Here is a 12,967-nt window from a genome sequence, read left to right as displayed (position 1 = left end):
TCCCTAGGAAAAATGATGCCTGATGCCTGATGCCTATATTATTAATAGTGAAAAAAAATAAATAAAGGAAAGCCGGTATATTATTTCAGAAAATGTGGCAACCCTAGCCATTATACAAACTGGAGGTCCCTCCACACACAGGCATTTCTTACTAATGAACTGGGAATAAACATTTGCCCAACAGAAAAATGGCCCCCATCCTCTCTGTATCAGAGACAAGGTGAGAAGCTGGTTCAAATAAAACTTCATTAGAAGATGAAGGAACAGCAGCTGTTCCGCCTCCCCCCTCCCCCCCCCCAGAGAGCAGGAGGGGTCTCAGTGCCGCCCCCCAGTCACATTTGGGAGCCAGGAGTTGTGTTCCCTCCCTGCTCGTCCCCCCGCTGTATTCACATCTCCTGCCTGGCTGCCGGGTAAGTCCCTCTCCCTATTCCTTGCACTGTCCCCTCAGGCTCAGCCCTTGCTCCTACTCTGTGGGAAAGAGCTGTGGCACGGGAGGGGTTAATCACACTCTTTTCTGTCATGGGGAAGGGCTGGCACATTTAGGGGGGAAGGGGCACCGGCACTGGGTAGTGAATATATTCCTAGTATGTAGTTAAGGCACGGCACTTACTTGCCAGAGGTTTGGGTAAGTAAATATATAACTTACATACAGGGCCAGTTAGCAGTGTTAATGGCCTGTACTGAAAGGCTACAGCTCCCATGATGCCCTGTGAGGTCTCTGCTCACAGAATAGCGGCACTGGCAGGCAGGGGCGATTCTGGACATATCACCGCCTGAGACGGCTCCTGGATGCAGCCCCCGCTCCCCAGCGCTTACCTTCTGAGCGCAGGAGCGGGTCCAGGGGCGGTGAGATCGCTAGTGCAGAGAGCGCAAGAGCCTCTCTGCACTAGAAGAGCCAAATTTCCGGTTTAAAAACCGGAAATTCGGCTCTTAAAGTTACCAGGAGTGGCTTTTTGGCGCCCCTGGTAACTGGGGCGCTTCTGCCGCCTGAGGCGAGTTTCTCAACTCGCCTAATGGCAGAAGCGCCCCTGCTGGCAGGCAGAACATACAGTGGGATCCTCCCAGTGCCAAGCAAAAATGTCCTCTCCAGTCATGTTGGACTACAACTCCCCTAATGCCCTGTAGGTTCCTCACTTCTGTGAGAGCAACAGGGGCAGCTGGTATTAGTGCTGCAATCTTACCCCTCAAACTTCTGTACTGCTACTCTGGGCATTTCCAGCAAACACCAATCCCATGATGCACTGTGGGAGCGGGGGGGGGGGGGGGGCAGCAGCAGAAAGTAGGATTTAATATCACAAAAGTGGGATATTGTGAAGGAGAAATTCTTTACATTGTGCATATTGATATTGATTAATTGGGGGCAGGAAACTGAACGTGGAACTGTTGATTGTACTGTAAATAACTGTATGATGGGAATGCCCAACACTAACACTGGGCTTATGATTGGATGCAGATATGGACCAAGGAGTCTCCTTTCCGGGGGGAGAGCGGATACGGATCTGCAGTGACATCACGGATTCCCAGTTGTTACGTGAGTAATGGGAGGCGCCCCATGTGTGTGTGCCCCCGCTGGTTGTTATCCCCCCCTTGTACCATTTTTCACTTACACTGTGGCCCTTGTGCCAGTCCTGTGCCGCCCCCTCTTCATTCTGCTGTTTGTCTTGTTCCTCACGTTTATCTTTAATGCTCAGTCTCCAAACCATTTGGTTCAGTTGGACCTTGGCTATGGGGTGTTTCTATTGGCCAGTGCGGAGCAGTGTAGCCTTTGCCCCTGCCGGCTGTGTTGGGTACAGTTATAGTGCACTGTCCTACAGCAGAACAACTCATACAGGGATGGAGGCTACACAATGGTGCCCAATGGCAAATGCTGGTGCTCCAACCATTCAAAATCAGTCCCTAACTACCAGCCAAGGCAAAAACCACTACTGTCTTACCCTAGTTCCATTACCCTAGACCAGGGGAGGGCAAAAAAACCCGTGGATTTCTGGTGGACTGCGTCGAAGCTGGGAAATGCAGAAGTGTGGTGGTTCCGTGTGTTTATTTGGTTTGCGTACGTACAAGGGAGGAGTCAAAAGTCGATTGCTGCGGGAAAAAGTCTGGGCACCCCTGCCCTAGACCATTGGGGCATATGGGGCAACTTTAATGTGCAGTTTTTATTGGCCTTTGTCTGATCCCAGTAGCCACACTGTAAGGTCTATGTGCCAATGTCCCTTCTCATCTCATTTTCTCAGCATAAGCAGAACCCAGAACCCAATGGGCCACAGCTTCCTCTCACTTTCACTCTGATCTTCTTGTTTGGTCCAAATGAATCAGTACTTATGGGCATAAATAACGAGCCTTGCTTCTGGCCATCTTGCATTTTTGTAGAAGAATCGCTTCATATGAAGTTATCGGATATATACAACAGACCAGGACTGGCAATGTGTAGATTCTGGCAAATGCCAGAGGGGCTGCTGTAAGATAGTCACTATTTATTGGGCCAGTGGGGGGCTGTTTACTTTGAATGCCAGTAGCTTTTTTACTAATATTCACATCCCAAGCCCACTCGTTCCATTGAACTTTGTTTACCTTGAATTTTAATTTATTGGGCAGGACTTGATGTTAGGTGCAAGAACAGACCCAGTGGCATTAGTTCCATCAACAAACCTACCCCTGAGCAACTGAATCCAGTAACCCCCAGTACTAAGCTTTACAGAGTCATGCAAAGGCCAGATGGGCAATAAAGGGTTAAACATTGCATGTTTTTGTTGCTGCAGGTTTCCCAGTGGTCACATTGGAAAGGATAAAATCTAATCCAGTGAATTATCACAAAAATTGTGCTGCTCTTCAGAATGGATTGGAGGGAAAATGCGCTAAGCGGCAAACCAGTGAGTATCGCACTAAGGGGCCCATTGCTTGAGAAAATTTGCTTTTTTTTTCTAGAGATTTAAGAGTTTTTGGTAGTAAACGATTGTTTCATTTTTTTTTCTCGAAAAATTCTAGATAATTCTGAGTATTTTCTCGAAGAATTCGAGATTTATAAAACTTTGAGTTTTCTTAAACTGACAGAAAGCACACCAGGATTAAGTTGCCGAGAACCATTGAGTCCTGTGGATTTTATTATTAAAATTTGTAGAATTTTATTGTACAAAAAAAAACCCCCAAAAAAAGAATAGTCAATAACAGCCTTTCCTCGACACATTTTCAAGGGGAAGTTCATTGCATCATTGTTTTCTATTTCACACACTTTCAAGGGCAACTAGACTAATTGTTTTCCAAGATACAAGTGTAGGGACCCATAAGTATTAGAGTCCCTATGGCTTTAATTCCCTGCTGCCTCTTTCCTAGTACTGTTGCTGGGCAAAGTCCCATGTATCTAGTTTACTATACCTTGTGCCTTATTGGTTTAGTTAGGATGACCACTCCCCCTGCAGACTGATAAAGTGTCTAGCAAGTACGGGTGGCTTCCTCTTTGGCTGCCTTCTGACTCTCAGGGAACAACTCCATTGAGCCTGGGATCAGAATAGGCCCCAGTAAAGCCACCTGCCCTAGAGTAGCCCCTTGGTGCTCTAGTGAAAGTCGGGGACAGGGCCCCGTGAATGAGGAGAAGTTAGTGGTAGGATAGTGTGATATAGTTAGAGCTATCTAGTAAGAGCAGTCTTGGCTCCAACATAGGAGAAAGTAAGGGTTCAGCATACCCAGGCTCTGTTTGCCTTGCTGTAGGGACCGCAGTTCAGACACAGGTATCAGGCAGTGTCTACCCCTGACCCACCGTTGGCTGTAGGGATCCGATCCAGTAAAGGGTGATCATCCTTAGGATTTCTGCTTGTTCCACATCTGCCTCCCTTGTGATGCTACTATGCTTTTGCCTATTACAACTGCCACTAAACGCTGTGTTATCTACCTCAACTATTGTGACTATAACCCTGCTTCAACCTTGTCTGTGACAATAAATGTTCTACAGTTATTCAGCAAAGAACTTTCTGGCGTCCTAATTACTACATCTACACCATACAGTCTCAGGGAGTTGTAGTTCAACATCCTCATCTCCAAATTAGCTCCTACCGGCCATCTCCCACTTAGCGGAGGCCCATCCTGGGAAAGGGGGATCGCATGTAACAGCCAAATAGGTGTTACACAAGTGAGGAAAATTAGCCCCCAAGCTCCATTGGAGCACTTCGTGTTTAGTAAAACAACAGAGGATTCATGGAAATAAACACCCGTTTTAATGTCACAATTAACAATATACCTGTAGTCTCGAAAATTTCAATTCTCAAATTTTTTGAGAAAGCTTTTCCCTAACATTTCAGAATAAAACAAAGTTCGAAATGTTCGTACGATCAACTTACAAATGATTGTGACTATTAATAAATACGTAATTGATTTTTTTGATCTATTAGCACATTGAAAGGGTCGAGTTCATTGTTTGTTTAGAACATTCCGGTGTCAGTAGGAGGGGAGTGGCCTATTTATGCCCCAATTCATTTCCTTGATTGCCTACTCGAGTGGGCAGCCATAAAAGATTTCTCAGATGCAGGTATAGGATCTGTTATCCGGAAACCCATTATACAGAAAGCTCCGAATTACAGGAAGGCCATCTCCCATAGACTCCATTACAAGCAAGTAATCCAGTGATCAGCGAATTGTTTTGCAAAACTTCTGAGAAAATTCACCGCCGAAAAATTAGTCGCACGTCAAAAAAAAGTTGCGGTTGCGTCAAAAAAAGTCGCGCAACAAATGCGTTTCATTGATTTTTCGCCGCTTCATGAATTTTCCTGTCATTCCGCAACTTTTTCGGCGAAACAGGACAGATTCGCTCATCACTAGTGATTTTTTGAACTTGAACCCAACTGGAATCTGAACATGAATCCATATTGTTGATGAAACGATCCTTTTGGGGTTTTTCCATTTTTTTTTTTGAACAAATTTAAGGTCTAGTGATCTCCATTATGGAAAGACCCTGAAAACCCTCCAGGTCCCATGAATTCTGGATAATGGATCCTATACCTCTATATAGTTTAAGCTGTATCAAAACAGGATATATCTGTTGTATTTTTAGTAGCACTTTGCTAGAGCATGGAAAGTCCTTTTGCCTAAATGCAGGACAAAGGGGAGGGACCAGAGGTGGGCCAAGACCCTAGGCAACCCGGCCATCCACCTTGCCCCCAACTGGGGTTGGCACCTGTTCGGTTTTGACACCGACAGCTTGGTTTTCAGAAGGGCTGTCCGGGTCAAAACCTCCTTTTCCAAATAAGGAAAACTGGGCAGGACTCATTGAGATTGGCCGATTGCTGCATCATAGCCCCACCGAGTGATGTCACTGCCCTGCCTCTTCCCCGCCCCACTATGTCACGCCCCCTGCCCTGCCCATAATGACTGCAATAGACTTCTTGGGAAAACCCATTCAAACTCCAAGTTTGCCAACTGCATATTATATCATTGACATAAACATCAAAGATCTGCTTTTATTCTTTTGTTCTTATTACGCGTTCATAACATATTGCTTGTCTATTCATTTTATTAGAAACCTGGGCTAATGAGAAGAACCTGAGGAACCCCGGTGGAAGAGGAAGAGAGAAAAAAATCAATTGGTTGGCTGAACAACAAACCGTTCTAAACTACAAGCAACAAAAAGCTGAAATGTGCAAAAATCTAAAAAGGACTGTACTATTAAAAAATGAAAAAACTATGATTAAATCAGGAAACCAGGAAATACCTAAGTTGCCTGCACAAAGCACAAAGAGAAGTGAGTTCTGTAGCGCCCAGAGCTCCATCCAACCTTTTGTCTGTACAAAGTGTGAGAGACGATTCCGTAGCAACGAGGAACTTCTCTCCCACAAACGGATTCACACCGGGAGGCCATTTGTCTGTGCTGTTTGTGGGAAATGCTTCTCACATAGAATCATCCTCCAAGCGCACCAGTGGCTTCATACTGGGGAGAAACCATTCCCCTGCACTCAGTGTAATGAGAGCTTTCTGTACAAAAGGGGCCTTCACCAACATCAGCAAATCCACCAGAAGGGGAAACCATATGTCTGTTCTACGTGTGGGAAACAGCTGAAGAACAAACTGACTCTAAATCGACATATGCACATTCACAGCAACATAAAACCTTTTGCCTGTTCTGAGTGCAGCAAATCCTTCCGATTCAAGGCCTGTCTCCAGCTGCACCAAAGAACCCACACTGGAGAGAAACCATATACTTGTAATGAGTGTGGAGAAAGCTTTGCCCAGTGTGGACAGTTAAAGACCCACTGTCGAATTCACACTGGGGAAAAACCATTTGCTTGTTCTGAATGTGGAAAAAGATTAAGTTCAAAAGAGGCTCTCCGGGCGCACCTGTTGTGTCACACTGGGGAGAAGCCATTTTCCTGCTCAGAGTGTGATAAATCATTTAGATTAAAGTCAAGTCTTCAAATCCACCAGCGCGTTCACACGGGAGAGAAACCATTCGAGTGTAAAGAGTGCGGGAAATGTTTCCGGATTAAGGCGAATTTCAATTCACATCAACTAACCCACACTGGGATTAAACGGTTTGAATGCTCTGAGTGCGGGAAGCGATTCAGTCGCAAGTGCAGACTAATTCAGCACCAGTTCATTCACACCGGGGAGAAACCATTTGAATGTACCACGTGTGGGAGAAGATTTAGTCTTAAACCAACCCTCAATAAGCACCAGTTAGTCCACACTGGGGAGAAACCCTATGTCTGTACTGACTGTGGAATGGGCTACAAGGAGAAGAGGAGTCTGGTTGCTCATCTTCGGACTCACACAGGAGAGGCAGGTATTCCTTGTACTGAGTGTGGGAAAACCTTCCTGTCGGAGAGAAGACTTAAAAACCACATGCAGATACACACTGGTGTGAAGCGTTTTACCTGCAAAGAGTGTGGGAAATCTTTCTCACATAAATCATATTTTGAGACTCACAAGCTAATGCATGCTGGGATAAACCCCTTTGAATGTACCGAGTGTGGGAAACAGTTCCCGCACAAGCAGCTTCTCAAAAGTCACCAGTTAATTCACACTGGAGAACTTTTTGTCTGTCCAGAGTGTGGGCTGGGGTACAAGAGAAAGCAAAGCTTGCGCAATCACCTTCTCTGTCACACAGGGGAGAAACCATTTGCATGTGAAGAGTGCGGTAAAAACTTTGTCTTGAAGAAACACCTCAAAAGACACAAAGAGACACACAGTGCGGAGAAAGCATTTGAATGCTCCGAATGTGGGAAAAAGTTCCGTCGCAAGGATGGACTCCTCAAGCACTGGCTAACTCACACAGGGGAGAAACCTCACGTCTGTACTGAGTGTGGGACACGCTTTCAGTGTACCAAACAGCTCAGGATTCATCTTTGGACTCACACTGGAGAGACGCCATTTAAATGTGAAGAGTGTGGGAAAGTTTTTGCTTCAAGCACAAAGCTCCAGGTCCATAAAGTGACACACACGGGGGAAAAGCCATTTACCTGTGAGAAGTGCGGCAAAAGCTTCACCCAGAAGTCAAATCTGAACACTCACCAGCTGACTCACGGGGAAAAGAAGTTTAAGTGTGAGGAGTGCGGGAAATGCTTCTCCCGTAAAGATTCCCTCAGGAGTCATCAGCGGCTTCACACTGGAGAGAAACCATCGGTGTGAAAAAAAAAGCTTCTCCTGGGAGGATTTTCTCCACCCTCATGCGGTGACCCATACTGGAGAGAAACCATTCAGCTGCACGGTGTAGGAGAAAAATGTATAAGAGTTGCTTTAATAAACATGAGCGCATTCACAACAGGTACAAGAGTACGGATGAAGGCTCCGATGCAGACTCGGAGGAATTACCAACTGAATACTGGCGATGGGGCTGCACTGGTCTCCACCCCCTGGGATGTGCTACTGTGAGGTACTGCTACTAACCAATCAGCTACATATACCTAATAGATGGGTGTAGCTTACTCACGGGCCTAGTGAAGTCCTTATCTGCGTAGCCCATGTATTCCTTCTATACCAAATTAAAGTAAAAGATGTGATATAAGGGGCCCCTCCGGATGTCTGCAAACAACTCAAACCTATTTCTACTCCCCGGAGGCACTTATATATGGAACCTAATCACCCAGTGGCAGTGCCAAGAACAAATCCTTCCCCAAATGATGCAGAATAACAACTTGATAAGAGAGGACATTTGTAAACCAATAAAACATATGTTCTACTGCAGCCAATAGGGAGCAGACTTTCACTGATTCATTTATTTAAAGGCTGAGTAAACAAATTATCTCCTTTTCCTTTGTATAGATTAAACTTTAAGAACAGATTTAAGATTCTATTTTTTCCCTTGTTCAATAAAGATCTACACTAAGTATCATACCAAGATGCAGCTGTTGTTTCATTCCAATAACCACTGACATAAAGATATAACAACATGTAATACATAATAAACCATAACCTTCTGGGTCCAACATTTAGGCAGGGACCTCTTTTGTAGCAAGATGCATAAAAATGTTGCAAAATCAGTCACCCTGCTTTCAGGGGTACTCAGAGCACGAATAAGCACTCACCCCAAATCCCCCCCTAACTGGCCTTCAGGCTGGGCCCCCTTAGCCCATAACAAGGTTACAGATATATAGAAACATTGGGGTAACAGTCACCCTGCTATAGTTCCAGGGGTACCCAGGGCACAAATAAGCACTCACCCCAAATCCCCCCCTAACTGGCCTTCAGGCTGGGCCCCCTTAGCCCATAACAAGGTTACAGATATATAGAAACATTGGGGTAACAGTCACCCCGCTATAGTTCCAGGGGTACCCAGGGCACAAATAAGCACTCACCCCAAATCCCCCCCTAACTGGCCTTCAGGCTGGGCCCCCTTAGCCCATAACAAGGTTACAGATATATAGAAACATTGGGGTAACAGTCACCCCGCTATAGTTCCAGGGGTACCCAGGGCACAAATAAGCACTCACCCCAAATCCCCCCCTAACTGGCCTTCAGGCTGGGCCCCCTTAGCCCATAACAAGGTTACAGATATATAGAAACATTGGGGTAACAGTCACCCTGCTATAGTTCCAGGGGTACCCAGGGCAGAAATAAGCACTCACCCCAAATCCCCCCCTAACTGGCCTTCAGGCTGGGCCCCCTTAGCCCATAACAAGGTTACAGATATATAGAAACATTGGGGTAACAGTCACCCCGCTATAGTTCCAGGGGTACCCAGGGCACAAATAAGCACTCACCCCAAATCCCCCCCTAAGTGGCCTTCAGGCTGGGCCCCCTTAGCCCATAACAAGGTCACAGATATATAGAAACATTGGGGTAACAGTCACCCCGCTATAGTTCCAGGGGTACCCAGGGCACAAATAAGCACTCACCCCAAATCCCCCCCTAACTGGCCTACAGGCTGGGCCCCCTTAGCCCATAACAAGGTTACAGATATATAGAAACATTGGGGTAACAGTCACCCCGCTATAGTTCCAGGGGTACCCAGGGCACAAATAAGCCCTCACCCCAAATCCCCCCCTAACTGGCCTTCAGGCTGGGCCCCCTTAGCCCATAACAAGGTTACAGATATATAGAAACATTGGGGTAACAGTCACCCCGCTATAGTTCCAGGGGTACCCAGGTCATATATAAGCACTCACCCCAAATCCCCCCCTAACTGGCCTTCAGGCTGGGCCCCCTTAGCCCATAACAAGGTTACAGATATATAGAAACATTGGGGTAACAGTCACCCCGCTATAGTTCCAGGGGTACCCAGGGCACAAATAAGCACTCACCCCAAATCCCCCCCTAAGTGGCCTTCAGGCTGGGCCCCCTTAGCCCATAACAAGGTCACAGATATATAGAAACATTGGGGTAACAGTCACCCCGCTATAGTTCCAGGGGTACCCAGGGCACAAATAAGCACTCACCCCAAATCCCCCCCTAACTGGCCTACAGGCTGGGCCCCCTTAGCCCATAACAAGGTTACAGATATATAGAAACATTGGAGTAACAGTCACCCCGCTATAGTTCCAGGGGTACCCAGGTCATATATAAGCACTCACCCCAAATCCCCCCCTAACTGGCCTTCAGGCTGGGCCCCCTTAGCCCATAACAAGGTTACAGATATATAGAAACATTGGGGTAACAGTCACCCCGCTATAGTTCCAGGGGTACCCAGGTCATATATAAGCACTCACCCCAAATCTCTTCCATAATGCAGAATGCAGTGAAAGAATACTCTTTCACTGCTGAAATGCTTGCCCTGGAGCTTAATATATAGAGAAATCTGGGAGAAATATAAATTTCTCTCACAGACCCTCCCCTCTGTTTCAACGTAGGGGTCGGAACACAACTAGCCTCGAGACAGTTTACCTGGGATAAGGCACCTGCATTCCCCAGCTGGGCCCCCGGTCTATGCTCCACTGTGAACTTATAGTTCTGAAGGGCCAGGAACCATCTTATCACCCTTCTATTCTTTTCACGATTTTCGTACATCCATTTAAGGGGGCGTGGTCAGTAACTAACAGCCTAACAGTTAGTATCTAAGCTCCTCCAGTGCCCATTTTACTGCTAAGCATTCCTTCTCTACGGTATCATAGTTTCTCTCATGGATGTTCAGCTTTTTACTCAGGAAAACCACAGGATGCTCTGCACCCTCTCTGATTTGGGACAGTAGTGCTCTGACTCCCACACTGGATGCGTCAGTCTGCACAATAAATTTCTGTGTGAAATCCGGGGTTATGAGTACTGGTTGACTACGTAAGGCCTGTTCTGCCTCAGAGTTCCACTGGATCATTATGGACTTGGTCCCTTTTGTAAGGTCAGTCAGAGGGACAGCTATAGTGGCAAAGTTAGCTATGAACCATCTGTAGTAACCCGTGATCCCCTTGAACCTGTTTTTTTGTAACTGGTCTAGGCCAGTCTTGAATTACCTGTACCTTGTTAAGCTGAGGCTTAACTAGCCCTCTACCAATGTTGTATCCCAAATACTTGGCTTCTTCCAGGCCTATGCTACATTTTTTGGGGTTGGCTGTCAGTCCAGCCATACGTATGGAATCAAGCACAGCCTGTACCCTAGGTAGATGAGATTGCCAATCTGAGCTATGGATAACCACGTCGTCATACTGCCTATGGGGCCTTAAGATTTGGTCCAATGTATGTTGGAAGGTGGCCGGGGCTCCATGTAACCCAAACGGAACTTTTGCGGAACTTTTGAAAGATTTGCGAATTTTTCAGCTAAGCGAAATGGAACAGATTCGCTCATCACTAGTGGGTAACTGAGGGTTCCAGGTTGGCCGCATTGCCAGCAGGTAAATGCACCAGAGGGGGTTACAAGTCTGGGGGTTCATGTGCGAGAGTGCACCCCTGAGTGCTCAATTACTAGCACTTCCACCTACAGGCTTGAAGGTCTCGACATGGAGTTCTGGACCCACAAGGTAGGGGCAAGAGGGGAGGTGTCTACATCCCACTGGCCGCCCCTTTTGTATCTAGCGCCACCTAAAACCGGCAGATCTTTGCACCCAGAGGCCTGTGGCTGTTTGCACAATGCCCCACACATAGGGAATAAAGTAGGAAAATAGACGGACCAAGAGGGGAAAGGATTCATTTGAATGGAAAATGGGCAGAGAAATGGTGGGAGTGGGTGGGGAAATGGGTGGAGCAGAGGTGGGCCTGTGGGTATAAAGGCTGATCAGCGCAGAGAAGGTGAGGATAGGGGGGATTTATAGGGTATTACACATTTACCAACAAGTACATTGCCAGTAAAGTTTAATACTGGGGCCACCCAAGCTGGTAAATTAACTGGCCACTATTGCAGGCATGAAAGGAGTGAGAATAGGGGGGCTCAGAACTCACAATACCAGTAGGCGGCTCCTTCTATAGCCCCTCCTACCCTCCCATTTAGATTGTAAGCTTTACGGGGAAGGGACCTCCATTTTCTTGTGCCTTTGATTTTTAACTTATTGTTGCTGTACCTATTTATCTGTATTATCATACTGTGTATTTATTATTGTAATAACCTGTTTGTGGTATTTATTGTTCTGCTGTACAGCGCTGGGTACACAAGTAGCACTATATACAGTAAATAAAGATATACACACTGGCAGTTTATATAAAGATTAACTTCTCCTTTAAGATACTCTAGGGAGGACCTTTACTTCTGGGACAAATATATACAGGTCCTTTTCAAAAAATTAGCATATTGAGATAAAGTTCATTATTTTCTGTAATGTACTGATAAACATTAGACTTTCATATATTTTAGATTCATTACACACAACTGAAGTAGTTCAAGCCTTTTCTTGTTTTAATATTGATGATTGTGGCATACAGCTCATGAAAACCCAAAATTCCTATCTCAAAAAATTAGCATATTTCATCCGCCCAATAAAAAAAAAGTGTTTTTAATACAAAAAAAGTCAACCTTCAAATAATTATGTTCAGTTATGCACTCAATACTTGGTCGGGAATCCTTTTGCAGAAATGACTGCTTCAATGTGGCGTGGCATGGAGGCAATCAGCCTGTGGCACTGCTCAGGTGTTATGGAGGCCCAGGATGCTTCAATAGCGGCCTTAAGCTCATCCAGAGTGTTGGCTCTTGTGTCTCTCAACTTTCTCTTCACAATATCCCACAGATTCTCTATGGGGTTCAGGTCAGGAGAGTTGGCAGGCCAATTGAGCACAGTAATACCATGGTCAGTAAACCATTTACCAGTGGTTTTGGCACTGTGAGCAGGTGCCAGGTCGTGCTGAAAAATGAAATCTTCATCTCCATAAAGCTTTTCAGCAGATGGAAGCATGAAGTGCTCCAAAATCTCCTGATAGCTAGCTGCATTAACCCTGCCCTTGATAAAACACAGTGGACCAACACCAGCAGCTGACATGGCACCCCAGACCATCACTGACTGTGGGTACTTGACACTGGACTTCAGGCATTTTGGCATTTCCCTCTCCCCAGTCTTCCTCCAGACTCTGGCACCTTGATTTCCGAATGACATACTTTGGACCACTGAGCAACAGTCCAGTGCTGCTTCTCTGTAGC

General features: G+C 46.1%; 1 protein-coding gene across 1 annotated transcript; it reads left to right on the top strand.

Moving 5' to 3' along the window:
* The first annotated feature begins 279 nt into the window (after positions 1-279).
* LOC100486202 (oocyte zinc finger protein XlCOF6-like) lies at positions 280-8,313 on the top strand. Its single transcript, XM_002940922.5, has 4 exons — positions 280-410; positions 1,454-1,531; positions 2,757-2,867; positions 5,504-8,313. Exons 2-4 carry the CDS (start codon positions 1,456-1,458, stop codon positions 7,606-7,608), a joined length of 2,292 nt encoding a protein of 763 aa, XP_002940968.3. The 5' UTR covers positions 280-410; positions 1,454-1,455; the 3' UTR covers positions 7,609-8,313.
* Positions 8,314-12,967: the final 4,654 nt, after the last annotated feature.

The sequence above is a fragment of the Xenopus tropicalis genome, chromosome 6 (genome assembly GCF_000004195.4).
Source record: "Xenopus tropicalis strain Nigerian chromosome 6, UCB_Xtro_10.0, whole genome shotgun sequence".
NCBI classification, from domain to species: domain Eukaryota; kingdom Metazoa; phylum Chordata; class Amphibia; order Anura; family Pipidae; genus Xenopus; species Xenopus tropicalis.
Note: the sequence above shows the minus strand (reverse complement) of the source record. Positions and strands in the feature narration are given on the sequence as shown.